The sequence below is a fragment of the Suillus subaureus genome (assembly GCF_016647635.1).
Source record: "Suillus subaureus strain MN1 chromosome Unknown BJ212scaffold_2, whole genome shotgun sequence".
In the NCBI taxonomy this organism is placed as follows: Eukaryota; Fungi; Basidiomycota; class Agaricomycetes; order Boletales; family Suillaceae; genus Suillus; species Suillus subaureus.
In genome coordinates, this window is record NW_024538558.1 from 1,713,230 (window position 1) to 1,740,665 (window position 27,436).

Consider the following 27,436-nt stretch of genomic DNA (forward strand, 5'->3'; position numbering starts at 1 on the left):
CGCCTGAACATTGATACCTGAACTGCATCATGAATAGCGCCCCAACTTCTCGGGCCACTCCACCGGGTTCCAGACGCCCATCTAGCGTCGCCATGTCGCCTCCCCCCGCGAAGAGTCTTTCTACACCCCGTCCAGCTCTGGCTTCTGTTCGTACCCCAAATTCACAGGGCGCAGCGGTCTCACGCCGCTCTTCTACGAAAACAGCACCAGCAATGGGACCAGAGTCTCGTGAGTCGCTGAATGTTGCCCTGAAACATGAGACCGAAAAGAAGGAACAGGTGCGTTCATAATTCCGAGAGAGAGTGCTTCACTGACCGCCACATCAGCTGCTTGTCCAAATCCAAAATAAGGATCAGACGATTGTCAGTCTGACAGCTGAGAACGATAATGTCATGTCTGCCCTGAATCTGGCAGAATCTCGCTTGAATGATCTGTACGTTGATCAAGCGCGGATGGAAGAGGAGATGGCAGCCCGTATCGAAGTCTCTGACAAGCTGCGGGCACAAGTCAGGGAGCTTGAGCGGGAGAAGCGAGATTTGCATAGACGATATAATGAGCAGGTCCGTTTTTGTCTCTTCTCGCACTTCATACATACATGGATGATTCGTAGACATCAACATTCGAGGCAGAGCGCCAAGCAGCCTATGACAACGAACAGCACCTCAGATCACGGATTCAGTCTCTTACGCAAGCCCGCAAAGTTGCTGAACCGCCCCAATCTATTGATGCAACCCTTACTACGAATTCTTCTCGCCCCGATTCCCTCGACACCGACATTGAGGCGGAGGCGGAGGCATCAGAAGTCGCTGTCCCTAGAAATCGCGAAGACCAGCACTATTCTACTAAGCAGGACCTCAACGATCCGGAAAGCGAACCAGCCGAAATGACCGCTCTCAAACTTGAACTCTCGACACTATCAACATCTTATACATCCTTGCAAAGTACTCTCGTACTTTTGCAAGCGCAGCTCGTGGATTTGAAGAGAGTCAACAATCAATTACAAGAGGACAACGAGAGTTACATGATCTTGTTACGGGAGAAGACATTAAGTGGTCAATTTGATCTCTTAAAACAAGTCGGTGGCGCCCCAAACACAACGGACGGCGGCTACGATGACGATGAAGTGGTGGTAGACGACTGCGCTGACGAAGGTAGTCTTAGGAGTACGGGCAGGAGCGTGCTGGACAGGGTCGAGGAAGAGATGATGGAGGATGATGATTTGGAGCAACATTTCAGATCTGATTCGCCATCTTCAAACCGCCACGGACGTCATGTGCGCAGGAATGACTCGGCGTCACATTCTCCCAGTCGAGCTCCGCGCGGAGAGTCTCTCGCTGACCTTCCTATTACCGGTCCAGGACTTGACTTGGCTGCTGAACTTGGCCGTGCTGAGAACAAGGACATTCTCTCCGGAGATTCCATCGACGGCGATCGAGCTCTTGGTGGCAAAGGAAGACGAAAGAAGGCATCTACGGACACCAGGAAAGTCTCCACTTCCGACATGCCAGACTCAAATACAGACCTGGAGGCCCTACGATCAGAAGTCAAGACTCTCAAAGATGCCAACAAGGCACTTTCTTTATATGCGTCCAAAATCATCGATAGAATCATTGCAGAAGAAGGTTTCGAGCATGTCCTCTCGGTGGACTATGAGAAGTCTCCAACCATGCATTCTAAGTCTCCTTCTCTGGGTGTAACAACCACTGCCAGTGCACCAGCGAAGGCATCCAAACCTCGACCGCAATCAGCTTTTTTCTCTCGAGCAGTCTCTGATTCCGCCCTCACCCCCGCTCCCGAGAAGGCGCCATCGTCACCACTCCCCATTTCCGATACCTCTTCCCCGAAGACATCTCAACGACGTTCTATATCCATCGACTGGAAGAACTTCTCTTTGTTCGGTGGCGCAGAGAAGAAACCCGAACCAGCCAATTTGCGACCTCTTACGTTGAAGTCGACTTCCACGCCCATGACTAACGCACGCAAACTGGAGACCCATGAAGACGAGGAGGATCGGCGGGAAAGAGAGCGACTCCATGCAACCATGAAACTCATGGGTATTGAGCAACTTGCCCCTTCTCCATTGGTGTCCATACAAAAGAGTTATTCGACCCCCGAGAGCCCTCAGACTGCCACAGCCAGTCTCTTTTCAATGTTCAGGTCACGATCCACCACTGGTCATTCCGACACTTCATCTGTTAATTCCGGGCCTTCGACACACAATAGTCATCAAGCAACGAATGAACTTGGCATTATTGGTGACGGGCGGTCTGAACTCACGCATGAGGCTCTGGAGCAAGCGGAGGCAGAGAACTCTCTGGCAGCATTGGATGCGCATGAGCAAATGCTTATCGATGAGATTGCCAAAGGCAGACCGGGAGGCTTTACTGAGCCCCCGAGGAGCCTTGGAGAGGAGTGGAGAAGTCGCAGAAGCAGAAGGAGCGGAGGTGGGAGCGGGAGTACGGTTTGGAGTGCTGGAATGAGCCGCACAGGGGATGAGCCAGACACCTGAGTCTGAGCTACCTTCTGTATGACACTGCATATACCTTATTTACATACCACGATATATTTGTACCGCGTTGTTGCCGTGTTGCGAATAGACGAGCTGTGGATCACATACGATGTCGAGTGTTAATGTTTAATTCGAGCTGTAGGTTAATTCACATCTGCAAAGACCTTCTCCAGTTGATGTACTAGAGGAAGATTTTGCAGAGGTCGTAACCTGTTCTCGTACAATGACACACGACTCTGCGATGGTTTGGTTAATAGAAGGGTGCTAATAATCAATCCTAAGCTCATGTTGTCGTGGCGTCGGTCCCGCACATGCAGTAGCGGACCTGCAAGATCGCGAGCGCCATGTCCGTGTCGCACATAATCAGATACTTGCCTCGGCGTCGTTCCGACAGCTGCTGGGATAGGGTTTGTGGTCCGATAGTCAATGGCCCGGGCAGGGCCCCAAGATAACAATACACAAGTGAGGTTTTCTAAAAGAAATGAATCAACGAGATGGAAATGCAAATGACATATTGCGGATCCGGTAACACGAGCCTGTACTGTACAAATTGCACTATTGAGTATTGCCCAAACTGATGACAGAGGCCAGATAACTGGTCCCTACGAGGAGAATCGGTTGCCTCGTCATAAAGTTCTGTATGAAACGCAGACATCAAGATACTTACCCTGACCTGGAGGGCCATAATGGTCTTTGCACTGGGAACTTAACAAGACCTGAGGAACCTCGATAGAAACCTATCCGGTTGCCACGTCTCGATGAAACACTGCCATGTTCTGCAAAAGGGGTCAAAATTAGGACTGAACATACAGGAAGGGACAGGAAGGTGCAACTTAAAGCAGTGGGGTCATGCTGGGCCGTGCGATTATCGATGATCGTTGTGATCAGTGAACTCGGGTATTGGATGTTTTTTATGGAATTTCGTGGAGATTCCGCGGAGGTTGCGTATTTGAGCATACATTTGGCGAGGGATAAAAGGTAATAATTTTGACATGAAACGTTCGCGAGATGAAGCAAGATGTAAACCATGCCATCAGCAGGGGAGGGAAAAACGGCACAGGATGTCATCGTCAACTGCGCCTTCCTGCAGAACGTCCATTTTATTTTCCTGTGAATGAGCGTACATTATTGCTGTGGTGAACAAGTAGATGATTGAATGATAACATAATACATCGAAACCTGCAGTTGTCGCGGAGTTTTATTCAATGCAAGCGCAGTAACGCATACATACTACGTCATGGGACGTGTCGGACGCAAGCTAGTACTGATGTACCGTCAATCTGCAGCTTAACAACTTGAAGTCCTTGCAATTGGTTGAAAATGTTTTGCGACAGGATGAATGAGGCTGTCGGGACGCGTTTTTCGAGGTGAATGACGAAAACCGGAGGCTGGGTCGGTGTAAAGTGTGGCAGATGCGTGGCAGTGATGCTGGGGCAGGACGTGGGGTGAATGTCAACATGCTAGATATGACTTGCTGTGATACTGATTTGATGAAAGGGAACGCAGTGATTAGTTGTAATCTGGATTGGCGAGAGCATGTTCGTGGCCATTGTGAATGGGAAGTTGATTAAGTGTGTTTGAAATAGTATGTATGTGTTTTCAGTGGGGAAGGTTCATTGCGACGTCTGCGACATTGGCACAATCGGATCTCAGCAACTGTTTTAATCCTGTAGATATACAAACAAATACTTAGTGTCTGTTATATATATTAGATGCACATTGCTCGAAATAAAATGTAATTGCAATTGCGTGAGGCTATTACATAATGTACGGATTTGCGAGTAGCGAGCAACAATGCATAGCAAAACAGTGCAGGTCAGGGCCATTATTTGCGATTTAAATCACCCACGAAGTTGTAGTTACCTGGAACCATGTGACCAGTTAAACTGTGGATGAAAGTCATCAATCATTCAAACCACTGACAGTTCGCAAATCGGAAATAGTGCCGATCTACGAAATAAAGGCATAATCTCCCCAAAAAATCGGCTAACTGTAGTAGCAAATGGTCCCCGTGGCGTTTGAGCGCGTGTCTACCGTGAACTTAAAAAACGGGACCCGGAGCACAGTCCCTGTGAACATAATCTGCGCGCAATGCACCCGAGACACGAGGCACTGACTCATCTTGATACGTCTGAGATCACATCGTTGGGAATTCCAAAGCGGCGAAAAAATAAAACAGTCCCCATGGGGTCTGGGAACAAACCTACGTTATTTGCCACAGATATTATACACGTAAAAGGAGATGGATTCATGTTCAGCAGGTATAGCCTACCGTTTCCTATCAATACAAACACTTCTTGTGGCACCACTGACAATGTTTGGCGATATATCCCAAACGACCACACTTGGGAATTTATGCCATAACGCAGTACACGATACTATTTGGTACTGTTGGAAAATATACAAGTCAGCGCTTTCAGTTTTTGTATTGCATACCTTTGCTTTACTTGAAATCTGACGCGCACTTCCTAGGTGTGCATACGACTGAAATGAATGCTGGTATATAGATGGGTTCGAATGAGCACACTCACGCGAGTCATCCAAACTCATGTCATCATGCGCTTCCCGAATAATGTACTAGATAACTTCCTCATGAAGAAGCAAACATGTCGCTCCTCAACATCTACCCGGATGGCGAAAATCGAGGACATTGACATTATGCCAGTGGTCGCATACCATCCATCATCACCGTGTAAGTCTCGGAACACCGGGTATAGTCATGAATGTAGTTGTAGACTCTCGTACATTTAGATTATCGTACATTGAAGTTATTGCGCATTGGGGACATCAGCACGCTTCACGAGTGTATTCTGCGCGTGAGTGCGGATCGTTTGAAATGGGTTAGACGAGTACTGTGGATTTGAGAGTATCAATGGCTGTCGAAGTTTCTCAAGTTCCCTGAAAAGTAGATTAACACGAGCAGATAAAAGTGAAAAATCTGTATGAACTCACAAAGCACGTTTTCGTTGATTCTTCCTTAGCGGCATTCCCTTGCCCTCCCCAATCTGAAGCGTTTTCGGTTGAACTTTGTGAGCGTGAGCATCCTTTGTCTCCTCGGCCATTGGACTGCCTTGCTCTGGTGAGTCACCCATATCAATAGCGGAAAGAACAGCGCCAATGACATCAAGTCCGCCACCGACTTGTTCTCGTTGCCGTCTATTGAATCGGCGTCTCTGCACTTTCGAGTACGGGGATGTTTTCGATTTCAGCTCTAAAACACAAGATGAGAAGAGGAGTGATGATCGGAAATATAGAGCATACTTTCAATGAAAGCTTCGTGTTTGAGCTGCTGTTTCTCTTTCTTCTTTATTGAATGACGAGGCTCAGAAGCTGCTGTGGACATTTCTTGCAATATTACTTTCCCCTGACGAGTATCGAGATTAAGCATAAGAGAAATTTTAAAATTTTGTCATAAATGATATAACGCACTGAAACCTCTGCCGCGGCACCTACTTCGACGGTTTCAACCGCATTCTCTTGCACTGCAAATTGTCGCCGGGCGAGCTTAACGGAAGGTTCATGGGCTGAAATACGTTTCCTGCGCTCTCTAGGCTATACTGAATATCAGTGAGATGTGTAGCAATGAGGCTCATTACCCACCATCTTGATAGATTCGAATCAAACGTCCAGTACATGACGTAAGATGCTAAGAGCTTCTGATCCTAATAAGTGTAAACAGATACTAGGTACTTGCGGCGTATTACTGTTAGACCCTCCAAATTCCTTCTGTCATCCCTTCGCGGTAGCGCCAAACCATTCTTGATCAGTCCTCGAGTCACATGTACATGAGCGCCGAATTTACTATATAGTTTTCATGTAGCGATATTATCCCGCGGTCTTTGCATCACTTTCAAGTCTGGAGAAATTACCCTCGAAAACCAATATATATATTTAGTGCTCCAAAATTCAATCTAATCTATCTAAGCAGTACAATCGATGAAAAATGATAAACGTCATCATGCGAGAGTGTGGCTTCAAGAGAAATACAGCTGTATGCAAACATAAACTTTACATGAACTCATTCAAGGGGATCCTCGTGCTCAAGCCGAACCTGGGACTGCTGGGCGCGAGCATCGTCCACGAAATCCCCAGAAAGGAGGTCACGGCCCCCGCTTGGCTTTGCGTTCTCGACACCGACTGCAATAAAGGCTACAACAACCAGGAGGGCGCCTGCCAATACTTGCGCTGCGGCAGGCTTACCAAGGAAGGAGTCCCCAATGACCGCGACTGGAATAGTGAGACCGAGACCGACTGTCACCACTAGAGGTGTGGTCTTCAGCATCGCAATAACGTAAAGGTAGTCGCTCGATAAAGTGATAGCCATCTAAAACATGTAAACTCCAAAGATTGAGATATAGACGACAGAAACTCACATTCAACAGAATAATAACGACAGCATTACGAGTAGCGGGTATCTCAAAGCGCTCTATTCCAACCAGATGCAGGATGACACCCATGGGCCAGGATAGGACTATGTTGAACAATCCCACAAACCCAAAGAACAGTTGCATGTCAATTCTCGACTCCTCCCTAATCTGAACCTTGAGGAAGACAACATAAAGCGCATAAAACACGGCCGACAACAAAGCCAAGAAATCTCCCAAAACTGGCAACGAAGTAGCCACCTTGTAAATTATTGACGACCCTATTGCATCTGGCTGGTCGTCGGGAGACCCATCAGAAATAGCAACAAGGATCACACCAACAAAACTTGTTACAAGTCGGTGAGCCGAATCATCCACGAAGAAGGCGAAAATAGCTACATACGCAGTAAGCACAGCTCCAATCTTTACCAACGTTAGGGTTTCCACGCGGAACATACGTCCAACGGCAAGAGTAAATATCCCTTCCAGGGATGACATATTGGTACAGTTGATCAAAGACAGTAGTACATACACACTCACCACTCGTGCCAGACAGAATTGTTGCACTTGCAACGCTGGTATATGCCAGAGCAGCGTTCAAAGCCCAGTTCGCAATAAACCACAGGAAGCAGAATCCGAGGGCCATCTTTGCGGTCTCCTTCACGGTTAGCGGTCTATCGACCTGATCAATTGGAGCTATCAGCTCCACCTAGAGATAGTCAGAAGGGTCATGTGCAAAAGTGATAGACAGTTTCATTACTGCGGGCTCTGCATCGATATCAAGCTCTTGCTCCAGCGGCTGATAAACTATGGTTGACCTGAAGTCGGTATAGATCAGCAATTAAAGTATAGAATACCGCTTAAAGTTACCTTGCGGACTTGGACAGACCCCACCGATTAACCCATAATCTTCGTGTGATATATGGCAGCAAGTAAAATACAAATGACGCGGTGTTGGTATATGTTATTCTGCATCATGGTAAATATGGAACCAACTACAAAGATAGGAATCGCACTTACAGGAATGGCTTCTGGTACCCGTCATCATACATGTCCTGTATGAAATTAATGGATATTACTGCCCAGAGGTGTACTCGTGTGCTTACTTGCGTCAAGAAACTGGATGCAGTCCATAATAGGACAACGACGAAGAGGAGGCCGAGGCCGACGATGTAATTCTTAGTGTTCGTGATCCTTGGGGCGCCTTCTGAGGGCTCGCCGCCGGGGTCGGACACGGTAGCCATCTGAACTAAAGGATGATTGATGAAGCAAGACCTAGCACTGGATGAGCACACGTATTTCTCGAAGTTATTCAATGAAGGGTGAGTACAGGTACAGACTTGCCGTGTGAATATTCCGATGAACCGAGAAGACAGATTGATTGTCAGTACCAGTGGCATTTAGCACTCTGCAATCGACCAATTCAGTGGTCTTTAATGCTGCTATAGAAATATGTAGAAGTACACGTGGATGAGGAAAGGTATATAGATGATACACCGCCTGAGTTGGTAGTCCGTGATAATGAAGGAATATATATATATATGAAGTGATAGCATAAAATGGAAAACGAAAACGATGGATCCGATGAATATCCACGTGATATGATCCAAGATATAAGGGTGTATGAGCCACATAGTGCACTAAAACGGCATTGTAGGGCGAAAACCAGCGTACGACTTGACCTTCTCAAAAATCCTGAAGAGGCTGATGACAATATTGATGCAATACGTGACCAGGCCGACCCCAACCAGGCAAATCAATGCAAGTTGATAGTCGCAAAGTGTATCTCCCACTCCGCCTTTATTTCGTCCAAGGTTCGGAAGCGTTAGCTCAGGCCGACTAAGTTCGTTGTACCAAGCGATGCTTCCTGCCGACGCACAGGGGATGAGGGAGGTGAAGAAATTGTCGAAACAGAGGGAAAACGCTGCAGACCATGCACAGATGAAACAAACTTCGAGGAGGGTGTGTGCAAGTTTGGCAGATGTTCGCCATAATCCCATGGGACGACCAAAATATTCGAGCTATGATGGTATGAGATGGTGATGAGAAATCAAGCTAGAGAGACTCGCATATATCGCCACCATAACATGGACCAAAGTTAGAGGTGAAAATATTATCACTAAGGTTCTGGCAAACATATGTTCATCAAATTGTCACTTATCAAGCCGCAAAGTAACGTACGGAGAACTTCCTACGATTCCCATGACTCCATCTTGCAATTCGATCGTGCGTATCCTGATGGCCACCGCTAGGGCTGCAGTGGTAAACGTTATATTGATGAATCTAAAAAGCTAGATCGCAGATTTATACACACGACAGAGTGAGTAGACAGCACTACACTCACTAATGGCACATATATATTCGTAAGAATGAAGGCTCTAAAGCGCTTTTTCCTAGATCTCCCGAAGTTGGACCTGTCTCCTGACTCATTATCTGAGCGATCTCCAGTCATCCCAAGGTGGGAATAATCATTCGTAGGGAAATCGCGGGTTGGTTCCCATGGCGTGTCCCAACCAGGCGTTTTATTGCGAGATGAAGTGAAAGGCGCGGAGGACTCGGCATGAGGATGCGCAGCTTCCTTCTCCAGCGGAGAAGCTGTCTGGGAGTGGGGCACATTCCACGACTGGGGATTAATGTATGATGATAAGGGTGGTCGATTTTGGTAGGCAGCGCCTATTTTGCCAGCCGCTTGACTCGAGGACTCTCCCTGAGGTTCTCGAGAACGTGCGAACGTTCCCCAGGGTGATTGATGCTCGGACCAAGTTCCATTTAATCCTCCAAATGACGAACGAGAAGCGGCGAGGTCGGATGGTCTTTGATCATATAAATGATGGTCGTCATCTATGGGAGAAGGAGGTTCATCCTGCGCCCAAGCTATAGCAGATTAAGGGACAAAGTAAGTGACACCGCTCGATTAGCATTCAGAGGTTCATACGAGGTGCAGTAATGACGGTTCTCGTCGCTGAAGGTACTACGAGTGCATGACTCCGGGCTGATACTGCAAGGCTGCTGTTTGACGGAACCGATAGAGGTTTTCGAGTGCTAGGCAGCTGATAGAGACATGGGTGAAGGAATTTTAAAAAATGAAGAGAAAGGGATGAAGCTTGGGAACCAGCTAGTGCAAATTGAACGCTGATCAGTTGTCAAACAGTAGCGTTCAGGCCATCCACTACACGGATTCTCATAAGTGACAACAATACGAAAGTAGTCTGCTAACTGTGCTCTATTGAATACATATGATTGTGAAGCGACGGTAAGTGCCGAAATGCCGGCCATGGTTACACCGATGGGGTCATTCAATTATCGGTAAGGTTAACACATGGAGGACGGTTTGCCATCAGTGTCAATTGGCGGTGTCGGTTCGAGATTCATATCTCAAAACGACCTAGAGGAGGCGAAGGCACGTAGAGAAGATCAGTGGAAAGCAGCATATGCCAGGTGCGCAGCAGATACAGCCTTGAGAATAAAATGACACACGAAGCTGAACTATGCTAGGCTCGGACAGGTGCCTCCGCCGCAGCCTGTGGAAGATTCTTTCGATGGTCGAAGTTTAGCAGAGGTGAGTGGCACTGCTTTTGCCTCGGGTGTCCACTTGAAATCAAACTGTGAATAGAAATTAGCTGCGAACAGGGTGCGTTACCTCAGTCGTTCTTCATTCTATGAATTAATAGGCATGTTAGGCTGCGAAACAGGAAGAATGGGAGGAGAAGACGAAGTTAGGCAAGTCGGAATGATATATTTTCATGGTGATCTTGACTTGCCCAATTGTAGCGAATCAATTTCGAGCACTAGAAGAGGACGAGATCATGTTTCTAGATTCTATCAGAGAAAAGCAGGCCGAAGAAGAACGCCTCCGGAAAGCACAGGACGGCGAGGAGCTTTCAGACTTCAGAAAGTATGCTTCCACTCATTATCCCTCCGTCGCTGACATTGAGAATCTGCAAAGAGCTGTTGCAGCTAGGGAAAACGACCTCAACAAGCCTACGCAACCTATGGCACAACCACGAAAACAGAGTGATGATACTCCGGAGAAGCCTAAAGCTCCCGTGGTGGTATCCAAGAAAGATGTCAAGAAATCATTGAAGGGTGTTGTAGTGAAGAAGAGACCGAATTCTAACGCTCCGACACCTAGCGAATCGAAGGCGAAGGATTCTATTAAGAACATCGATGAGGATGCACCACCGGCCACAAAACGTCGCAAGATGTCCGGATCATGACATCCATCATAGTTCCATCTTCCGACTTTCCTGTAGTTGTCCTTGCGGATTTGTTCACTGTAGTAGTATCATCTAATTCGAGAACACGCTGCCTAGTCTTGACATTCCATTGTCCTCAAATACAACATCAGAGGCATGCATAAGACATGCTCATTTGCTTTGTCCGCGGAATAGGTCTTATCCTCCCCGAGCTGTCGGTGTCGGTGTCCACCGCACACGGTTAAGATCCCTTTCCCCAGTCCGTCCCTTTCCCAGCCAGACATTCGACCCATCGCCTCCGCCCTTCTCGCTGCTGCAGTACCCATCGTAGTTCTATCCAACAATCTCTTTCCTGCAGGTGTCAGATTGCCAGGTGCGTCAGCTCTCCGCGGAGTCCAACTTGGAGGGCCCATAGAACCTGGCTTTGAAGAACCCCCTCGGGCTGGTGTGCGTCCAATAATTGGGGTTGGCCCCCCAAGGAGGACAGCTTTCGCGCGAAGGCTTTTCGAAGCATGTGCGGATAATTTGTGAGATAATGCTTCGCGGCTCGATGGCGCAGCAATGTGGAAAGGTGTGCTAGGCAGTGGCAAGACTTCTGCTGGATCATCGGACTTTGACAATACCCGTGGAGTTGCATTTAGGGTTCCCCATGTCATGAGCTGATTAACGGCAGAAGGGCCCAGTTCAGCAGCGGTAGGTGAAGGCAGGCTGGGAACAAGCGAAAAATCATTGGTGGGAGACCGCGGTCGATCTAGTGAGGGTGCTTAAGAGAAAAACAAATTGATCAGCGCGAAATAAAACCTACATGGCGTGCCAGTGATGGCAGCATCAATTCGACTGCGAGTGGGACTTGGTGGGGCAGATGCAGCTCGAGACTGAGAATCTCCTTCATCTTGCTCTTGTAGACGTGTATTCACATGCGTTATGATGCCGAGATCATCGCTTGCTTTAGCTTTTGATGTACGCCGGTGGTACGGAGACATGTCGGCGTCAGGGGAGAACATGAGAGAATTGCGAGCCTGTAATCCAGGACTTCAGCCATGAACTGAAAATCTCGTCTGAGCCAAACACACCTTGAAATTCCAACCATCAACGCCGGCCGGACGAGTATCCTTCCTTGGGGCCATAACGTCCATAGGCTCGTCTTCTTCATTGAAGATAGTCACCTCCTTTCCCTTACCCTTGTCGTTGTCCTTCGCATCTTGACTTTCACCTTCCGATTCCTTCAACGACTCTCCACTTTGCGTGATGAGTCCTGCGACAGTAGGGGCCTCGATCACAAACTTCTCTCTCACACCTGTTGCTTGGGCAGGCTCAATCATCATCCTCTCCCTTGCTTCAATCATCTTGTCCCTCTGATCTTCAACTCTCTTCTGTGCCTCCCATGCCCAGCCCCACCTCTCCTTCCTCTTCCGGTTCTCCTCATCCATAATCTGCGTAAAGCTAGCGTTATCTTCTGAGGTATACCGCGCCTGGAAATTGTCCAGACTCATGTCTGTGCTATACCGCGGGCGTTTCGTTACTGGGTCCCCATGTGGTGTGCGTAACGGTGTCTCGGATGGACCAGCACCGTAGGGCGTCATGGATGGCGTCTGCCATGGTCGTCCGCGGTAGGTGGTGGGGGTACTGTTAACTTCTTGTAATCTACGCACGGATGCGTTGATCAAGTGGGGGTCTCTCGATGATACAGCATCAAGGTATTCGTTGGTCGCGTCAAGATGCACGAGAGAAGGGAAGAAGTCTCTCGCTATGATGTGAGACAAGGCTGCTGTGTACTCATCTTCTTCGAGCACTTGTTGAGAATTTAGCGAGCGAGATGATTCAGATGGACCAGGGGTAGACATTGTAGGGTAGAAGAGTTTGGGTGGTGGTACTTACAGTACTTATGTACTTAATAGTTAGTCCAAATGGACTGCAATCACTGAATGTAGTGGACGTGGCTGAGAGGCATTGTTACGTAAATCATCATTAGGAATAATTGACACAATTCCAGAGAGAAAAATAAAATGACAGATGGAAAGAAATGAGAATATGAGAACAGATCGGAAACAAGTAATGTATCATGGTACCAGCGGAAGTGAAGACACGCGCAAAGGGTCGCTGGTAAATGGGTATTCGTTCTGTTTGTGTTCTGTCATTAATGTCATAGGAGGCATGGATCAGCAGGTACGCCCTGCAAAATAGTTCGCGAAAACGAGTGGGCATGTAGTGGTCTTAGAGACCTAAAATGCGTGTAGTCTAAATGATCGTCAGTGCGCCGTCCCAAAGTCAGCATAGCATGTCACAAACGGAAAATGAGATATTCAGAAAGAAAAATCAAGAAACGCCGCCACGTCCAAAATTGAGCACGTTGCTCCCGGACCTGCTGCGAGGTTTCTTGTCAGGTTCAAGAAAACCGCCATTTTCCTGACCAGGAAGCCCTAATCCGCCGCTCTTCCACGCACCGGTGATACCCGCAGGTCGACCAATCTTGCTCTGCGACAATATCGAGACACTGCTGGCGGAGGATGGGATTCTAGAGGATGCCCGAACTGTTACGTTGGAGTGCGGTAGCGATTTCAAGTCGTTCTGGACTTTCCCATTGTATGAGAACGGTCGTTCGCGAGGACGGAACTCTGAATCCGAAGAAGGAGTAGGTGACCCAGCATTACTGGAACCTATAGAGGATCGTTTTGGTGGACCACCATACGGACCAGCCCCTAGCCCGGTGGACTTCTTGTAGCCAGTGACTCCTGGACGGGAGATCGGAATAGGAAGGAAAGTGGGAGTTGCGGGGCGAGATGAAGGAGTAGGGATGGAACTCATTGTTGCGGTAGTGCTGAGGCTGGCTCCGGAGAGGCGTGATTGAGGTCGACGACTATGGGTCATCGTGCTTTGGCCAAATTGACTGGGCTTGGAGAAAATAGGAGATGATGCCGACGAAGGAACTCCACGGTGAAAAGCGCTGGGGGGTGAGGGACTGGATGAGCGTCTATGTTCCTCCTCAGCGTCCTTATTTGGAGAGGGAGTAGTATCGTCCATAATGAGAACCCATCCTGAATTATTAGGGTTGGGCGTGGTCGCACCGCCCGCCAAAGCGGTATCTACGCCAAGTCGCTGTGGAGTCGGTTTGCCAAGTTTGCTGTCTGGCATCACAGAACGTGTAAAGGTACTCTTAGATGACAATGTAGAGGATATAGTGGATGTGGAGGCCATCGTGGATATTGTCGCTCCCTGCCGCCCAGCATTACTGCCCATCCGTAAGCGAGGAACACGTGTATGAATCTTCTGTTCTAGATTCTTGACACGAGCACGCATTTCGGAAACCATTTGAACACCCTTACTTCTGGATGCCATCATAGGTACGGCAGTGATGTTGGATACACTAGAACTGGCAGTAACAGCGGCAGGTCGTGGAACAAGGACCGGAGTCCGAGGAGAGTTGCGTGAAGCAGCAAGGGTTGGAAGGGTGCTTGAACGGGTCATTGATGAAGGCGAGGAAGTATCAGGGTTACGTTTGCTCAGTTGGAAACCTGCGCGCTGGAGTAGGACGGATTGTCCATAATTTGAACTGGCAGCGGTAGAAGGGGGGCGAGTAGGGGTAGGAATAGAGGATTTCTCGTTGGAAGAAAGATCAGATAGTTCAAGATCTGGCGGCGGCGGAGTACTAAGCAGATTGTCATCCGATGAAACCGTCGGAGGAGGGAATAGTGATGAAACGGTGGTGGAACTGGAAGTTTCGGTCACAATGCTCGGTGCCCTAGAGCGAGCAGCGATTAGCTGATCCTTGAGAATAGATATTTCTACAGATGAATCTAGCAGAAAAGTGTGAGTGCTCTATCCCCATGCAGTCCAACATGACGTACCTCGTAGCTCATCCTTGACACGTTGTAGTTCCTCTTCCATGTTAGCCTTGTCAAGGAGTTCGTGCTCGAGCAATATTTTCTCTTCCAGCGCCTTGGAATATCTTGCCTCTATATCCGCCAGACTTGACGCGACCACACGCTCGTTTCTCTCGAGGTCATCATTGCCCAACTCCAGGTCACGCAATCTAACCTTCAATTTCTGAGACTCTTGTCTGAGTGTGTCTAACTCTCGTTGCAGGGAGGTGGTGGTTGTATTGTGCATGGTCTGTAGCGATATAAATTTGGACTTTGTGAAGGGTTAATTAGTGAACTGGTTTCGGAAGACGCGTAGTGAAATACCTTCCATTCGTCTCGGTCTAATTCAGTCTTCGCGACCTTTACTTTGAGATCCTGCTGTGCCTTCTCTGTACGGTCTATTTCCTTGATTAACTCCTCCTCAAGCTCTTTACTAGAAGTATGAAATTCATCAAGTTCGGCACGAGTTTCCGCCAGCATATCTGCGACTTCATTGTACTTCACTTTCCAGTCTGTGGAGGAGTAACTGTTTGGAGAACATGGTTAGAAACCAGATTGAGTGTGGCAAGAAGGGTATGAGTACTTGTCTTCTAAGGAGGTCATTATTGGGTCTCTGCGTAGGGCATCTGTAGGAGACAGAACAGCCGTCATCGACCCTGTAAAGAAATAAAGTACAACCTAGAAACACAACCAGAAAATATCAAAGGAGAAGAGGAAATTGGTGGAAACAGGAGAAATGCTTGCAATTTGGTTCTTGACTTGGGCCTTCTAACATTTGGTTGACGTCCACAACTATGCCACACTTATGATTACATAATTACATAATTCAATGATCATCCAACTCCCTATCGTTCATGTAATTACAAAGTTTCAAATTTCAGGTTTCGCGCACTTGCGCTTTTCAATTCGTCCTGTCTTAGGACACCTCATCTCTTGCCATGAAACAGGATCCATCGATGCACCTAGATAATCGGTTAGAATTCGTATATCACGGAAGCAAGCTTAACTCTTACCAGCTTCACTGGTGGCAAATATAACACCGAGGTCGTTGCGCGCAGTGGTGATGTAGTAACTGCGAGCATCACCAAGAGAAATCTGGGATGATTGGGTAAATCATTTACCGCGTTTACTGGGTTGGCTTACCACTACACCCTTGACAACATCTCCACCACGAAAACAGTCGCCGATCTTCACCTTGTCTTTCTCGGTAGCTCTGACATCTTGAGTGCGTATAACACCATTAAATTCTTCACCGGCCGGTAGAGGAACACCATCAACAACTGAAATGGATACCATCGCCTGCAAAGGTGACAGACGAGTGACGGTCCCTAGTACGACTGAATTTGCTGCCGGTGGATGTGATCGTACGCGAGATATTGCCAGGGTCTGCACACATTGAAAATCGAGTATGATTTAATCGTCAAGAGAATTAACCAACAGATCCTTCGTACTGTGCGACACCAACTAGGCTCGCTCTAACTTGTCCATCTTTTAAGTATAAACCTCCTCCAAGTTGCGGTGCTGGACCACGAGGAAGGGATACTAATTGACCTGGGAGTAAGGTATCGGATGCCATGGGAAATCAAGGGAGCCGAAAGCGAGCAGCAGCTGCCAAATAATATCGTGGAACGATGTACAAGGGAAAAGTCGGGAGACCAAGTATTATGTTACTCGCGTCGTTCGGATTTGTCGCTATTTGGCTGTGACTACATACTTCAAAAATCTCAGCCCACTCTGACTGTTATACTTCCGCTCTCGAGGAATCGCGCATTTGCTCCTTCAGCAACAATGGCCTCCTCTTCTATCGCTCGCGTCCTTTCACGGCGTATGATTCCTACTTCTTCATGTTGCTCACAACTAACATTATTCATAGAGATGCACATGTCTGCACGGAGACATGCCCTCACCAAGTTCTCCATGCCTGCCATGAGTCCCACCATGACCGAGGGTGGTATCGCCTCTTGGAAAAAGGCGGAGGGTGAAACATTCACCGCTGGTGACGTACTGCTCGAGATTGTGCGTTCATATTCTTGCTTCCACTCCGTTCCTCATGTCTGTGCACAGGAAACGGACAAGGCTACCATTGATGTGGAGGCCCAGGACGACGGTATTCTTGCCAAGATTATTGTATGTCAATTTCAAGCTTCAAGCTTTCATTCTCTCATATTGTCTTGCTCACACTTAGGCTCCTGATGGTTCGAAAAATATCGTCGTCGGCTCGCCCATTGCCATCATGGCTGAAGAAGGCGATGACCTGTCAGGTGCGGCTCAAATGGCTTCCGAGCCTTCGGCCGCATCCCCTTCCCCACCTAAGGAGGAAAGTACACCTGAGCCTCCCAAAACCGAGGCCCCCAAGCCTGCGCCATCCCAGGCCAAGCCTGAGCTTGCCAAGGGCGAACGAATATTCGCATCTCCCATTGCGAAGAAGATCGCTTTGGAGCGCGGCATCCCGTTGACCCAAGTTAAGGGTACTGGTCCTGAGGGACGCATCATACGAGAGGACATTGAGAAGTACCAACCACCCGCGGCAGCAGCCTCAGCAGTCGCTGCCACTTCCTCGGCACCTGCTGCTTCCCTTCCGGAATATACAGACATCCCAGTTACAAGTATGCGTCGCGTCATTGGCTCGCGTCTCACACAGTCCAAGCAGGAGCTGCCCCATTACTACCTTACCGTCCAAATTAACATGGACAAGACGATGAAGCTCCGAGAGGTCTTTAACAAGACGCTTGGCGAAAAGGACAAAGCTGCCAAACTCAGCGTCAACGACTTCATTCTCAAGGCTGTTGCATGCGCATTGAATGACGTGCCCGAGGCCAACTCGGCATGGCTTGGAGAGGTCATCCGACAGTATGTACTTCCGCGGACACAAATGTATCGAGTCTAACCCATCTTGCCTTTAGATACAAGAAGGCTGATATCTCGGTTGCTGTTGCAACTCCCACTGGCCTCATTACACCTATTGTGAAGGATGTCGGTTCAAAAGGATTGGCAACTATTTCTAGTGAAGCGAAATCTCTCGCCAAAAAGGCTCGGGATGGCAAGCTCGCTCCTCAAGAATATCAGGTAAGCGATACACATTCATTCTGGCTGAATGAATTTCATTGTTTCGATAGGGTGGCACATTCACGGTGTCTAACCTTGGCATGTACGATATCGAACACTTCACTGCCATCATCAACCCTCCCCAATCGTGCATCCTTGCTGTCGGCACTACGCAGCCAACAATCGTCCCAGCTCCTGAGGAGGAACGTGGTTTCAAGACCGTGAATATGATGAAAGTGACACTGAGCTCGGACCACCGGACGGTGGATGGTGCTGTGGGTGCTCGTTGGATGACTGCGTTTAAAGGTTACCTCGAAAATCCTCTCACGTTCATGCTCTAATAGTACAATCGGGTCTTTGAGGTCTACCCATTGTTTCTAGACTAGATTACATTTATCACATGCATGCGTTATGTTTTTTGTTGATTTGCGTGTTGAAAACATGAAGCCGTTTGATGTGAGGAGTTTATATTCTCCCCTAGCGTTCTAGACCCACGGAAGGAAGATGGTTATTCCTTCGCGGAGCTGAAGAATCATGTACACGTGCGCCCCCAAGGCCTGATCCTTTATTCACGACGACCTGCTACATCAGCAAAACCACTGAAATGAACGCTTAGCTTAAGCGTGTTACGGACACTTACGAACGCTTACGACTTCACTAGCGAACTCATGCGATTGGTGGAGATGTTGAATGCAAATATTACTCACCATATCTGGTTGATAAAACTCAAGCCCAGTTATCTCGGATGATAAGATGCGATATGCTCAGATATGCAATACGGTAGATGCGAATACAATTGCTACATGCTGATCAAGCTACTATCTATCCAAAATCGGTACTAAATGTGTGATAACTCTCCTTGTCTGTGAAGCTATTCAAAAAGAAACGTTCGTAGTGTTCTAAGCAAGTTGCAGAGGACACGCCATCAGCCACTGCCTCACCATAAACTGGTATCAATTCAACCGCATGCGTTACATCTGTCACTTGTATGACAGCCCCCTCCCTATACCTGTTACCATCTTGATCCTGCGTGTATGCATGCTCCATAGTCCACATAGTGAGTTCAGGACAATCGTCAGGGCTGGAGATGAAGCAGAAGAATTGGACATAGAGAAGTGGGTTGGAGAGATATGATGGCAATTCCAGGTTGGAACCTCATCGAACAATCAGCTGAAAAATCAGTCAAACTTGTGCGATGTAACTCGCTGTATATGATATCAGTAGGGCTAGAATACAGGGGAATAGAATTTACATACTCATTTTGCCATTAATGCCCATGGTGTCAATGAGAACAGTGTCACAGTTGCCAAGGGGGAAATCGTTGCTTGGCGGGTATACTTGAACCACCCTGCTTGGCATGACGACACATTGCTGGAAGGCTGAGTGAAGTTGGAGCTGAAACTTGTTCCATGCCTGATAACGCCCATATTTGGGGTCCCAGCGGGTATGTTCGCCACTAGACAGCAATGATCAAGCAATGAAGTTGGCGAGGGCACGATTGAAGTCGGGGAGTATATATTTTAAGCATATTTCAGCCGGTGACAGTGACCTGTAGTCTGGAGTGACATTCACTTGGAAAGCAGTCTGCGCGTCTCCAGAGAGGATGCCTTTGAGGAAATAATTGCGGACTGGTCGGGGACCATGAACCGACTTGACTTCATCAGGGAGAACTCGGGAAATCCACGAGAGCATGGGGTTAGTAGTTGCAACCTCATCCTCTTTGGTGTGCATGGCATTGACCAATGGTGCCCCACGGGAAGTCAACAGTGCATACAGGTTGAATATCTCCATTGCTTCTTGGCAGTTAAGAATCTGCACGCACTGCTCTGTAAAATCTTTGCCCTGCTGGGCCGTCCGTTGGAAAAGATCCTTGCAGTGGGTGATGAGCAAGCGCTCCGTCGTATCAGCTGAAAACTGCATCAAAGTGCCTAATCACTGGACCGTACCCTTGAAGCTTTGTAGTAGTTTGAGTTTGGGGATGAAAAATTTGTCTTTGACGCCCCCCTTCCCCTTCCTTGCTTTGGCCTCGATAATAGTGCCCTTGAAAAAGTGGAAGTCGGAAAGAGCCTGCTCCATTGACTGAAGCATTTCAGATGAATGAACTGGATTCTGTGCGAGGTAAATGAATTCTACAATGGCATGGATTGTGCGAATGAATTGGGGTGAAGTGCACCTGCAATCGAGGCAACAATAGTGCATTGTATGTCTCTGTACTCACGGCCCGTCATTTGCTTGACCTGCGTGATACCTTTTGTGAAGTGGCATGTACCAACTCGTTTGTGCTGGACAATGAAGCAGTTATCAAACTCATAAGCTCCTACAGCCTCTTTGACCCATTTGAGTGGATGGTCAGCGAAAAATTTAAAGCAGGTATGCAGAATTTCACCAGTGAGGAAGATGGACGGACATGTGTAGATCCAATTGTGCCAGTATGGCATGTGAACACCAGACAGGTTGACAGCCTTGGCTGGTTTCTGGAACTTATCAAGATCCCAAGGATCAACCTTGCGGAATATTTCGATAAGCTGTCGCAATGTATGTTCCCCAGTACGAGGGGGGTGGAGTGTCCCATTGCCAAAATCCTCTTGCACTGCCATAGTCACAGGGGATGCATTTTTTGTGACTGTAGCGATCATAGAAGCCTCTGGCAGGTCACATATATGAGCTATGAGTGGTGTAAACACATAATGAATGTATCGGGAGGAGTCAGGCATGAAACACCCATCCAATGCCGCGGCCTTGAGGTTAGCAAGCACAAGGTCCATGCATTTATGCCATAGCCATGCCTGGAGAATGCTTTGATAGTCTGAGTGCATGCGGAACTTTGTGATTGGCATGTAGGCAATACATCGCCAAGCTCGTAAGGTTGCCTTGGAGCGAACTTCCGAATCAATGTTGCTGATAGTTATGAAGACTGGGTGCATTTCAAGTCCTCCGGTGATTCGCGTTACATGAGTTTTATCAGATCCCAGTATGATTGGCACTTGAGTCACACCCACAGGGAGATGGTCCTAGAAAATTGCGATGTCAATCTGTGACAGTTAGGGATATATTAGCAGAGTAAGCAAACCTGGATTCTCCATGCCATATCAGCGCTCATGTAATCTCCGTATTCACGCTTATTTCCAACATTGACAATGTGCGGAGTATATGTCATATGATTTGTGAAGATGGGATCACTAAAGAGTTGTTTGACAACCTCTAGTGCATCGCACCAAATAAGTTCAATGGGATGGACTGTCTTGTAACCTGAAAATTCCATTTTGGAGACTTTCCACTCCGTGAAACATGGGAGTGAGTCCATCCAGTCTAATAGCTGGTCCTTCATATTGAAAGACGGCCTTGCATGAGTGTTAAACTGTCGAGGAATGGTGAGTGTTGTAGACCTAGCTTGTACCATCACTCACCCATTTCAGCTTCAAAAATTTAGTCATTTGAGTCTGGGTGAGGTTTTCAACCAAGAACTTTCCCAACTCCCATTCACCTTCATCATGGAAAGGGTAATAGTGGTTTATTTTCCGCCGATATGCATATGGATCATCATCCAGCCTATCAAGCATATTTCTACCGATGCCGAAGACATATCCAGCATGCAGATGGCAAGTACCAGTTGCAGGTATTTGGTCACTTCCACATCGACGGAATACAGGAGGGACGGGTACTGCTTGTGGTTGTGCTTCAGATGGCCAACAAGTAGACTCAGAATTGAGATGCCGAATCAGTGCCTCGGTAGATGGAAAGTCTCCCAAGTTGCAGTTAGGGCATAACCTAATGTAAGTGCACATCGATATCATACATTGAGCCTGACAGAATATACTCACATTGCTGATTTTGCCCTCAGGTGTTGCAATTGGATTGACTGGCTGAGGAAACTGCGAAGTCTTTCAAAGTCTGCAGACTACGCATCTCCGGTGTATCGCTTGTATCACCTGCTGTATCGACTGTTGTGTCGCTGAGACGACAATGGAATTTGTGCCTTCATCCCCCATCCCCTCTCCTCCTCGATCAAGCAGTCCTGCTCCCACTAACTCGAGCTCTGTGACTTGTGTTGAACCAACTTCCTTTGATCTTTTCAAGACAAAACAGTATCACTCTCCTCATTTAATGACCTCTGAAATAGGCTCTTCTGATGCAGGTTCTCCCCATGTTTCCCTCTCCCCAGTGGATGAGGTGCCTAAACCTCCTGATACAAGGAAAAGTGTATTATATAAGGTACCTAAGTCTCCGAATGCAAAGCAGAACATATCATACAGGCATCTCAAATCTCCTTCACATCATGGAAAGCCTAGCCTCAAATCTCCTTCCTGGCATGGAAATCCTCTTAAAGTCGCATCCCCTTCCCGTTGTGGACAGTACCTGCATGAGCAAATGTTGAAGAATTACATTCCATACCCTCTCCATCAGGCTCCACTGGAACTCTGATTTGCAGCTCATGTTTCAGGGTGAGGATGTAAGCCAGAGTTTATGGCCAAAGAAATTCGTGAGGTATGTTTCTCATTCTAAAATACTCCTCAAGAGGTTCATTCATAGGTCAAAAGCAAGAGGACACAATTTGCAAGGGCCTCTCACATTTGAGCTTGGAAACTTTGCATGTGTTATTCAAATCAAAGCTTGCTGGCCGCAAAGCTGCATGTCAACATCTTGTGACGATGGCATGGGAGCTTGAGGAGTCAGAGCGGTTTACAGCATTCCTGGATAGAGTTCATTGCGAGAACAAAGACTGCCTCCTCTTGAGTGACGAAGAGTTGAAATGGATCAGAAACACTTTTTCTGACCGCTCACAAGAACAAATCAATGACAACACGAACTACCTTCAAGCTGTCTATGATGAAGATTGCGAAATTCTTCGCACCATTGCTGCCCAAGCTGAGTTACTCTCTAGGCACTTAGGCTTAAACGTTAAGGAGGATATATTGGGTTCTATGGGAAAATCTTCTCACTCACCTCAATTCATCGGTAATTCTTGTCCATCTTCTGATATAGACAATATCATGGATGATGATGAATCCAATGATGACAATGACGACAATGATGATAAAGAAGCCACCAGAACTTCCTAATTTTAGCTATTACTTCAAATCATGGTATATAATTTTCACTTTCAGGTTATTTTGCTCACACTGACCTATATCATAGTAGATAACCGCGCGTTGCTTGGATCTCACCGTTCATACATCAGTTCTTGAAATGCCATGCATTTTCCCCCTGTCCATTCAATATGCTTCTTCGCCCTCTGCCCTTTCCCCATGTATTCAATTTTTTGGAAACCCTGCCTTTTACCATCACCATTCAATCTGCTTCTCAATCCGCTGTGACCCCTCTTTCGATTTTCCCGTAGATCTCCTTATATTAATCACAATGTGTTTCATTTTTCCCAGCCTGTAAGTTGTATAGCGAGTCTGTGTCTCATTATTTCATGTATGAAATTGAATCAAGCAGTGCACATCCTTTTCAGACGTGCAATTTTGTTTACTTATCTTCTTGATCACCATCTCGATGTCAGGTGCATGTGGCTCAAAGCGCAAGGGCAAAGCTGCCATCCCCAAGCCAGCTAGGGGATCAGGCCTGAATCCATCTGGTTTGCCAGCTGCTGATCAACTAAATCTTGATGCAGAACAACCCCGAATGGCGCCATTCAACTTTGATCCATACGGACAATCTGTAGGAGGGCGGCAAGGTGAGTGGTTCGAGGGTTGCGTCTATCAATTCACTAATCAGTCACACAGACACACAGCAACAGCTTTATGGGAACGCTGAAGGCCCATCATTTGGTCACACGCAGGGCCAAGCGCCCACACAAGGGCAGTTGCCATATGACCACACCCAAGGCTTGTTGCCTTATGGAGATGGAGAGGGTTCAATGTCATACAGAGCGGGTCCATCATTGTTCATTCACACACAGGGTTTGTCTTATTGAGATGGAGAGGGTGCTTCATATGGAGATGGAGAAGGCACTTTGTATGGAGATGGAGAGGGCACTTTGTATGGAGATGGAGAGGGTTCAGTGTCATATGGAGCGGGCCCGTTGTCATTCAGTCACGCACAGGGTTCGTCTTGTTGAGATGGTCAGAACATATTGGGTGAAGAAGGTTACGACTTCTACGACTACTTCAAGGATGTCTCATTCGACTCAGGTCCATCATTTCCCGATTTCCCTCCTGATCACCCTGGACAAACAGTACCTGTGCCTCAGTGGATTGAAGAGGCACCAGATGGAGGTACCAGTATCACAGATCGAAGTGGGGGGCTGTCACCCCTGGCTTCAAATTTGACAATGATTCAACAAGGGGAAATTCCCGCCTCAGAAGTGGTACATGTCAGTGTTTTCTTCTTCTTTCATTCATGAAATTTTGTTTAAAATATATGTGCGCAGACAGCAGGGCCTGCAAGGACAACCCAGGCACGCAGAGATCGACGTGCCAATATGCCTGCAACGCCATACCAGGCATCGTGGATCCCCACCAACACTGCCGACACGCAGATGCACACCGCTGTCACCAAACCGCACGAGACGCCAAATGACCAACGACCTAAAAATGTCATTATACTAATGAAAGAAGTCATCCAGCAATCGATAAAGGACGCCAAAGTGTTGATAATGCGAGTTGTATTCTCAAGGAATGCAATGGTGTACTCTAGAAAGAAAAAGAAGGACATCGTCGATAAGGCCATTACTGACTCAGTCCCACAGTTTTACGGGCCAGATGGTGAGTTCATGTATTGTCTAGATTATACACTTTTTTTGTTAATTTTTGCAGCTGTATTCCAGACTTTCATCACGAATGCGCACCGTAAACAGGTTGCAAATGCCTTTTCCACTAAACGTGGAAAAATGATCGATTTTGCATGGGATGGCACTTGCGATGCGTTCCAACTTTTGCCCCCACAAGGACACACCTTACCAGCAGACCAGTATCACATTGCCAGGGTCAGCCTCATTATTCAGGGCACTGACCCTCTTCTGTTCATGCATGACTTTTATTTCGACGAGGTACGTCAAGCAATTCTCAAGTATTACTCAAAGTTTGTATTTACTCACATGTCTTTCTCAGAATGATAATATAATCGTACGCGCAAGATTCAAGAGCAGATTCGTTATGGCCAATGTGATCAGGTTCATATGGTATTGGAGCAACGCATCATTTCTTGACATGTCCTCACTCAAGACTATCAAGAACATCGTAGGCGTAGCTGGCGCAGCTATGTACTGCGCGTTGTATGAACAAGGAATGGCGCAGTTGGACATAGACCCATTTGGTGGAAAAGCTCACCATGACAAGTTCAAAGAAATTGTTCACGCATTCGATGGACTTACTGGTGCAGAGAAAACTGACTTGGAGCAGCATTTCCGGTATATATTAGAAATTGGACCTTCGCAAGCACGGGGCCAGAGCTCGTTGGCATCAGACTCAGAGATGAGTGATTCGATGTAGATAGCGTAGATTATCTAGTACTAGTAACAGATTGTACAGATTCTTATGATAATCGAGCCGATAATACAAGATCTCGCGTCGGACATCTCTTAAGTTGAGTCAGGGTCTAACTTAACCAAAAACGGACGTTACGGACGCTGACCTGAGCTAACTAAAAAGTATATGCACACGAGCATTTTATGAGCGTCGTGTGAGCGCTTTCGAATCAAGTCACATTTGCTGATGTAAATCCCCGTGTCGTTTTTCCTCCCGATAACCGATCGACAACCTGGGATGGCACACGATGGTAACGAGTACCTCATCGAAACTCTGGGGCAATTGGTTGGGGCAAAAAAGGAAGCTACTGCCCTGCACGGGAGACTCACAAATTTACAAGAGGCACTGACCGAACGCGACCGGCTGAATGCATTGAAGCAAAATGAAAATGATGAGGTACGTAGACGCGATCTCCTTGACGTTCCCCTCGCCTAATTACTCACAGCTTCGTATCAGAAATGCGAAACTCGAGCTTGACATGATGCAACTGCAGAACGCGGTACGTCGAGTGCACATTGATGCAATTGCTAGAATATTCTATGTACTGACGCGTTGTCAGAATGCAGCACTACGGCTCGCAACGAAAGATCACGATGTGTTACGTGAATTATTAGAAGTGACCAAGATGGATGTTACTACGCAGCAGCAGAGGGTGATTTCGAAACTAACTCATCGACTCGATGCGGCCTAACACGTGTTTTCAGGCTAATACACTGGAACAACGGCTTCATCAGTTAGACCAAGAAAAGAATACCTTGGCGCATGAGCTTCAGGCAGCTGCACAGATTGTACGCGTGGATGTAGGATCATTTTTGGCTAATATATATCATGCCACACCAACTGACACTCCATCCAGATTGGCGTGAACACGAATCCTCTCCCAACTCCCCGTACCACCCCCAATGACATGAATTTACCAGTCGTACGGGGCCCCTTGACGGCTGGGCCATCTCGCGAGCGAAACTTGAAGGAAGAGAGAGATACATCAGCAGATATTGTTGTAGTACATCCACCCTCTCGGTTACCGCCTCCTCGAAAGAGAGCTATTGAAAATGTCCCGCAAATAATTCCCGATCTTCCAGATAGTGGGACTGTATGTTTCACCCGACCATTTATCTCAATACACATTGGGGGAGGGTCACAATCTCTCATTTCAAAGTAGGCTCTCGACTGATGTATTTGATAGTATCAGCTTATGAACTCTTCAGCATTGCAGCGCCAAAGCCTCTAGCACTAAAATTTGGTATAACAAGCTACCTTTGCCCGAACTTATGGGAGAATCCTTGGTGTCCAACAAGTCCTGGCATGGCTGGTTATATGTTCGTTGGCTTAGGGGAAGAGATTCACAAATTTCTTCAGCCAGAAGTACATGAACTCTTCGTTGGGGTTGCAAAAACCAACTACAGACTTATGGGCCGGTATCGGGTCCATCGTGTTGAACCCTTGACCGTTGAAGAATGGCTGACGCTCCCAGAGAAAGTAAGTATGCTTAGCCTCAAAGATATCCGAGTCATCCCTTGATTTTGGTCCATAGGTTCGATCCAAGTATTGCGAAACTACACAGCGAAAAGCAAAAGACTCACGTTCTGTCGAGGGCATAAATGCTGCTTATGAGCGTGGTGAACTTCGCGTTCCCTGCGTCAAGTTGACATGTCTTGATTTCAAGGAAGACCTCTACAAGAAACTGAAGGCGCAAAAAATGGAACAGAACAACACGAACTCCTTGTCATCTCAGCGTTCGATTAAACAGGAATCAGCTGTTATGCGCTCGTCACAAAAACGCCCCCGTATTGAAGAGACCATTAATGTTGACGAGTTCTCTGTGGACTGATAGCGACTCTTAGGGTGACCTAGATACCTTACATAATTCGCATCACGATCAACTGAGCGACGACTACTACTACTACTACATACTCTAGTCCACAAGGCCTAATAACATTGTATCATAGCTTCGATTTCATTTTACTGTAACCGTGCCTTTGTCAAACGTTGA

The 27,436-nt window shown here is 47.3% G+C and overlaps 13 protein-coding genes across 13 annotated transcripts; 5 read left to right on the top strand and 8 right to left on the bottom strand.

Annotated features, from left to right (window-relative positions):
- Nucleotides 1-92: 92 nt before the first annotated feature.
- Nucleotides 93-2,509, top strand: BJ212DRAFT_1295331 (uncharacterized protein; the record flags this gene model as incomplete). The annotated part of the gene is made up of 3 exons (XM_041332305.1): nt 93-278; nt 327-560; nt 611-2,509. The coding sequence occupies 3 exons, from the start codon at nt 93-95 to the stop codon at nt 2,507-2,509; spliced, it is 2,319 nt and encodes a 772-aa protein (XP_041199308.1).
- A 71-nt stretch (nt 2,510-2,580) lies between these two features.
- Nucleotides 2,581-3,509, bottom strand: BJ212DRAFT_321392 (uncharacterized protein). The gene is made up of 3 exons (XM_041342916.1): nt 3,343-3,509; nt 3,177-3,285; nt 2,581-3,111 (listed from the first exon to the last, which is right to left on the bottom strand). Exons 2-3 carry the CDS (start codon nt 3,192-3,194, stop codon nt 2,653-2,655), a joined length of 477 nt encoding a protein of 158 aa, XP_041199309.1. The 5' UTR covers nt 3,195-3,285; nt 3,343-3,509; the 3' UTR covers nt 2,581-2,652.
- A 1,589-nt stretch (nt 3,510-5,098) lies between these two features.
- On the bottom strand, nt 5,099-6,279 carry BJ212DRAFT_321444 (ribosome biogenesis protein SLX9-domain-containing protein). Its single transcript, XM_041342917.1, has 5 exons — nt 6,110-6,279; nt 5,939-6,061; nt 5,771-5,873; nt 5,462-5,720; nt 5,099-5,407 (listed from the first exon to the last, which is right to left on the bottom strand). Exons 1-5 carry the CDS (start codon nt 6,110-6,112, stop codon nt 5,278-5,280), a joined length of 618 nt encoding a protein of 205 aa, XP_041199310.1. The 5' UTR covers nt 6,113-6,279; the 3' UTR covers nt 5,099-5,277.
- Nucleotides 6,280-6,527: 248 nt separating this feature from the next.
- Nucleotides 6,528-8,117, bottom strand: BJ212DRAFT_1259692 (uncharacterized protein; the record flags this gene model as incomplete). The annotated part of the gene is made up of 8 exons (XM_041330046.1): nt 6,528-6,833; nt 6,883-7,219; nt 7,277-7,355; nt 7,414-7,582; nt 7,634-7,691; nt 7,744-7,842; nt 7,894-7,928; nt 7,980-8,117. The coding sequence occupies 8 exons, from the start codon at nt 8,115-8,117 to the stop codon at nt 6,528-6,530; spliced, it is 1,221 nt and encodes a 406-aa protein (XP_041199311.1).
- A 167-nt stretch (nt 8,118-8,284) lies between these two features.
- On the bottom strand, nt 8,285-9,324 carry BJ212DRAFT_321614 (uncharacterized protein). Its single transcript, XM_041342919.1, has 4 exons — nt 9,218-9,324; nt 9,055-9,156; nt 8,943-9,000; nt 8,285-8,894 (listed from the first exon to the last, which is right to left on the bottom strand). The coding sequence occupies exons 2-4, from the start codon at nt 9,075-9,077 to the stop codon at nt 8,514-8,516; spliced, it is 462 nt and encodes a 153-aa protein (XP_041199312.1). The 5' UTR covers nt 9,078-9,156; nt 9,218-9,324; the 3' UTR covers nt 8,285-8,513.
- Nucleotides 9,325-9,980: 656 nt separating this feature from the next.
- BJ212DRAFT_321891 (NEFA-interacting nuclear protein NIP30) lies at nt 9,981-11,008 on the top strand. The gene is made up of 7 exons (XM_041342921.1): nt 9,981-10,126; nt 10,185-10,311; nt 10,369-10,432; nt 10,487-10,504; nt 10,554-10,593; nt 10,645-10,768; nt 10,822-11,008. The coding sequence occupies exons 2-7, from the start codon at nt 10,193-10,195 to the stop codon at nt 10,832-10,834; spliced, it is 378 nt and encodes a 125-aa protein (XP_041199313.1). The 5' UTR covers nt 9,981-10,126; nt 10,185-10,192; the 3' UTR covers nt 10,835-11,008.
- Nucleotides 11,009-11,267: 259 nt separating this feature from the next.
- BJ212DRAFT_1444059 (nuclear protein DGCR14) lies at nt 11,268-12,913 on the bottom strand (the record flags this gene model as incomplete). The annotated part of the gene is made up of 4 exons (XM_041337910.1): nt 11,268-11,319; nt 11,352-11,820; nt 11,875-12,088; nt 12,143-12,913. The coding sequence occupies 4 exons, from the start codon at nt 12,911-12,913 to the stop codon at nt 11,268-11,270; spliced, it is 1,506 nt and encodes a 501-aa protein (XP_041199314.1).
- Nucleotides 12,914-13,385: 472 nt separating this feature from the next.
- On the bottom strand, nt 13,386-15,580 carry BJ212DRAFT_1259763 (uncharacterized protein; the record flags this gene model as incomplete). Its single annotated transcript, XM_041330051.1, has 4 exons — nt 13,386-14,863; nt 14,915-15,200; nt 15,254-15,455; nt 15,513-15,580. The coding sequence occupies 4 exons, from the start codon at nt 15,578-15,580 to the stop codon at nt 13,386-13,388; spliced, it is 2,034 nt and encodes a 677-aa protein (XP_041199315.1).
- Nucleotides 15,581-15,722: 142 nt separating this feature from the next.
- BJ212DRAFT_1317821 (uncharacterized protein) lies at nt 15,723-16,634 on the bottom strand. Its single transcript, XM_041334276.1, has 4 exons — nt 16,368-16,634; nt 16,073-16,315; nt 15,943-16,024; nt 15,723-15,891 (listed from the first exon to the last, which is right to left on the bottom strand). Exons 1-4 carry the CDS (start codon nt 16,503-16,505, stop codon nt 15,800-15,802), a joined length of 555 nt encoding a protein of 184 aa, XP_041199316.1. The 5' UTR covers nt 16,506-16,634; the 3' UTR covers nt 15,723-15,799.
- On the top strand, nt 16,363-18,383 carry BJ212DRAFT_321819 (2-oxoacid dehydrogenases acyltransferase-domain-containing protein). Its single transcript, XM_041342920.1, has 4 exons — nt 16,363-17,056; nt 17,115-17,779; nt 17,833-17,995; nt 18,046-18,383. Exons 1-4 carry the CDS (start codon nt 16,499-16,501, stop codon nt 18,313-18,315), a joined length of 1,656 nt encoding a protein of 551 aa, XP_041199317.1. The 5' UTR covers nt 16,363-16,498; the 3' UTR covers nt 18,316-18,383.
- A 413-nt stretch (nt 18,384-18,796) lies between these two features.
- On the bottom strand, nt 18,797-22,408 carry BJ212DRAFT_1295336 (uncharacterized protein; the record flags this gene model as incomplete). Its single annotated transcript, XM_041332306.1, has 11 exons — nt 18,797-19,128; nt 19,231-19,430; nt 19,524-19,881; nt 19,921-20,103; nt 20,193-20,985; nt 21,045-21,332; nt 21,382-21,742; nt 21,796-21,872; nt 21,904-22,042; nt 22,248-22,330; nt 22,358-22,408. 11 exons carry the CDS (start codon nt 22,406-22,408, stop codon nt 18,797-18,799), a joined length of 2,865 nt encoding a protein of 954 aa, XP_041199318.1.
- Nucleotides 22,409-23,470: 1,062 nt separating this feature from the next.
- On the top strand, nt 23,471-25,407 carry BJ212DRAFT_1295337 (uncharacterized protein; the record flags this gene model as incomplete). The annotated part of the gene is made up of 7 exons (XM_041332307.1): nt 23,471-23,651; nt 23,701-23,836; nt 23,877-24,021; nt 24,045-24,290; nt 24,348-24,681; nt 24,733-24,965; nt 25,027-25,407. 7 exons carry the CDS (start codon nt 23,471-23,473, stop codon nt 25,405-25,407), a joined length of 1,656 nt encoding a protein of 551 aa, XP_041199319.1.
- Nucleotides 25,408-25,680: 273 nt separating this feature from the next.
- On the top strand, nt 25,681-27,274 carry BJ212DRAFT_1475413 (uncharacterized protein; the record flags this gene model as incomplete). Its single annotated transcript, XM_041339227.1, has 7 exons — nt 25,681-25,839; nt 25,889-25,942; nt 26,003-26,095; nt 26,148-26,243; nt 26,300-26,601; nt 26,652-26,922; nt 26,978-27,274. The coding sequence occupies 7 exons, from the start codon at nt 25,681-25,683 to the stop codon at nt 27,272-27,274; spliced, it is 1,272 nt and encodes a 423-aa protein (XP_041199320.1).
- Between the last annotated feature and the right edge of the window lie 162 nt (nt 27,275-27,436).

Coding starts and splice junctions, on each gene's coding strand:
- BJ212DRAFT_321819 (XM_041342920.1), top strand. CDS start 16,499: ATGCCATGGGAAATCAAGGGAGCCGAAAGCGAGCAGCAGCTGCCAAAT. Junction 17,057..17,114: donor GTATTCTTGCCAAGATTATT/GTATGTCAATTT, acceptor GCTCACACTTAG/GCTCCTGATGGTTCGAAAAA. Junction 17,780..17,832: donor CTTGGAGAGGTCATCCGACA/GTATGTACTTCC, acceptor TCTTGCCTTTAG/ATACAAGAAGGCTGATATCT.
- BJ212DRAFT_321891 (XM_041342921.1), top strand. CDS start 10,193: ATGGAGGACGGTTTGCCATCAGTGTCAATTGGCGGTGTCGGTTCGAGA. Junction 10,312..10,368: donor TGGAAAGCAGCATATGCCAG/GTGCGCAGCAGA, acceptor GAACTATGCTAG/GCTCGGACAGGTGCCTCCGC. Junction 10,594..10,644: donor GGAGGAGAAGACGAAGTTAG/GCAAGTCGGAAT, acceptor GCCCAATTGTAG/CGAATCAATTTCGAGCACTA.
- BJ212DRAFT_321444 (XM_041342917.1), bottom strand. Junction 5,721..5,770: donor ACACGAAGCTTTCATTGAAA/GTATGCTCTATA, acceptor CTTGTGTTTTAG/AGCTGAAATCGAAAACATCC. Junction 5,408..5,461: donor AATCAACGAAAACGTGCTTT/GTGAGTTCATAC, acceptor TCTACTTTTCAG/GGAACTTGAGAAACTTCGAC.
- BJ212DRAFT_1317821 (XM_041334276.1), bottom strand. CDS start 16,505: ATGGCATCCGATACCTTACTCCCAGGTCAATTAGTATCCCTTCCTCGT. Junction 16,316..16,367: donor TCGCACAGTACGAAGGATCT/GTTGGTTAATTC, acceptor CAATGTGTGCAG/ACCCTGGCAATATCTCGCGT. Junction 15,892..15,942: donor ATTTGCCACCAGTGAAGCTG/GTAAGAGTTAAG, acceptor CCGATTATCTAG/GTGCATCGATGGATCCTGTT.
- BJ212DRAFT_321614 (XM_041342919.1), bottom strand. CDS start 9,077: ATGGGAATCGTAGGAAGTTCTCC. Junction 9,001..9,054: donor GGAATCGTAGGAAGTTCTCC/GTACGTTACTTT, acceptor TATGTTTGCCAG/AACCTTAGTGATAATATTTT. Junction 8,895..8,942: donor ATGTTATGGTGGCGATATAT/GCGAGTCTCTCT, acceptor ATACCATCATAG/CTCGAATATTTTGGTCGTCC.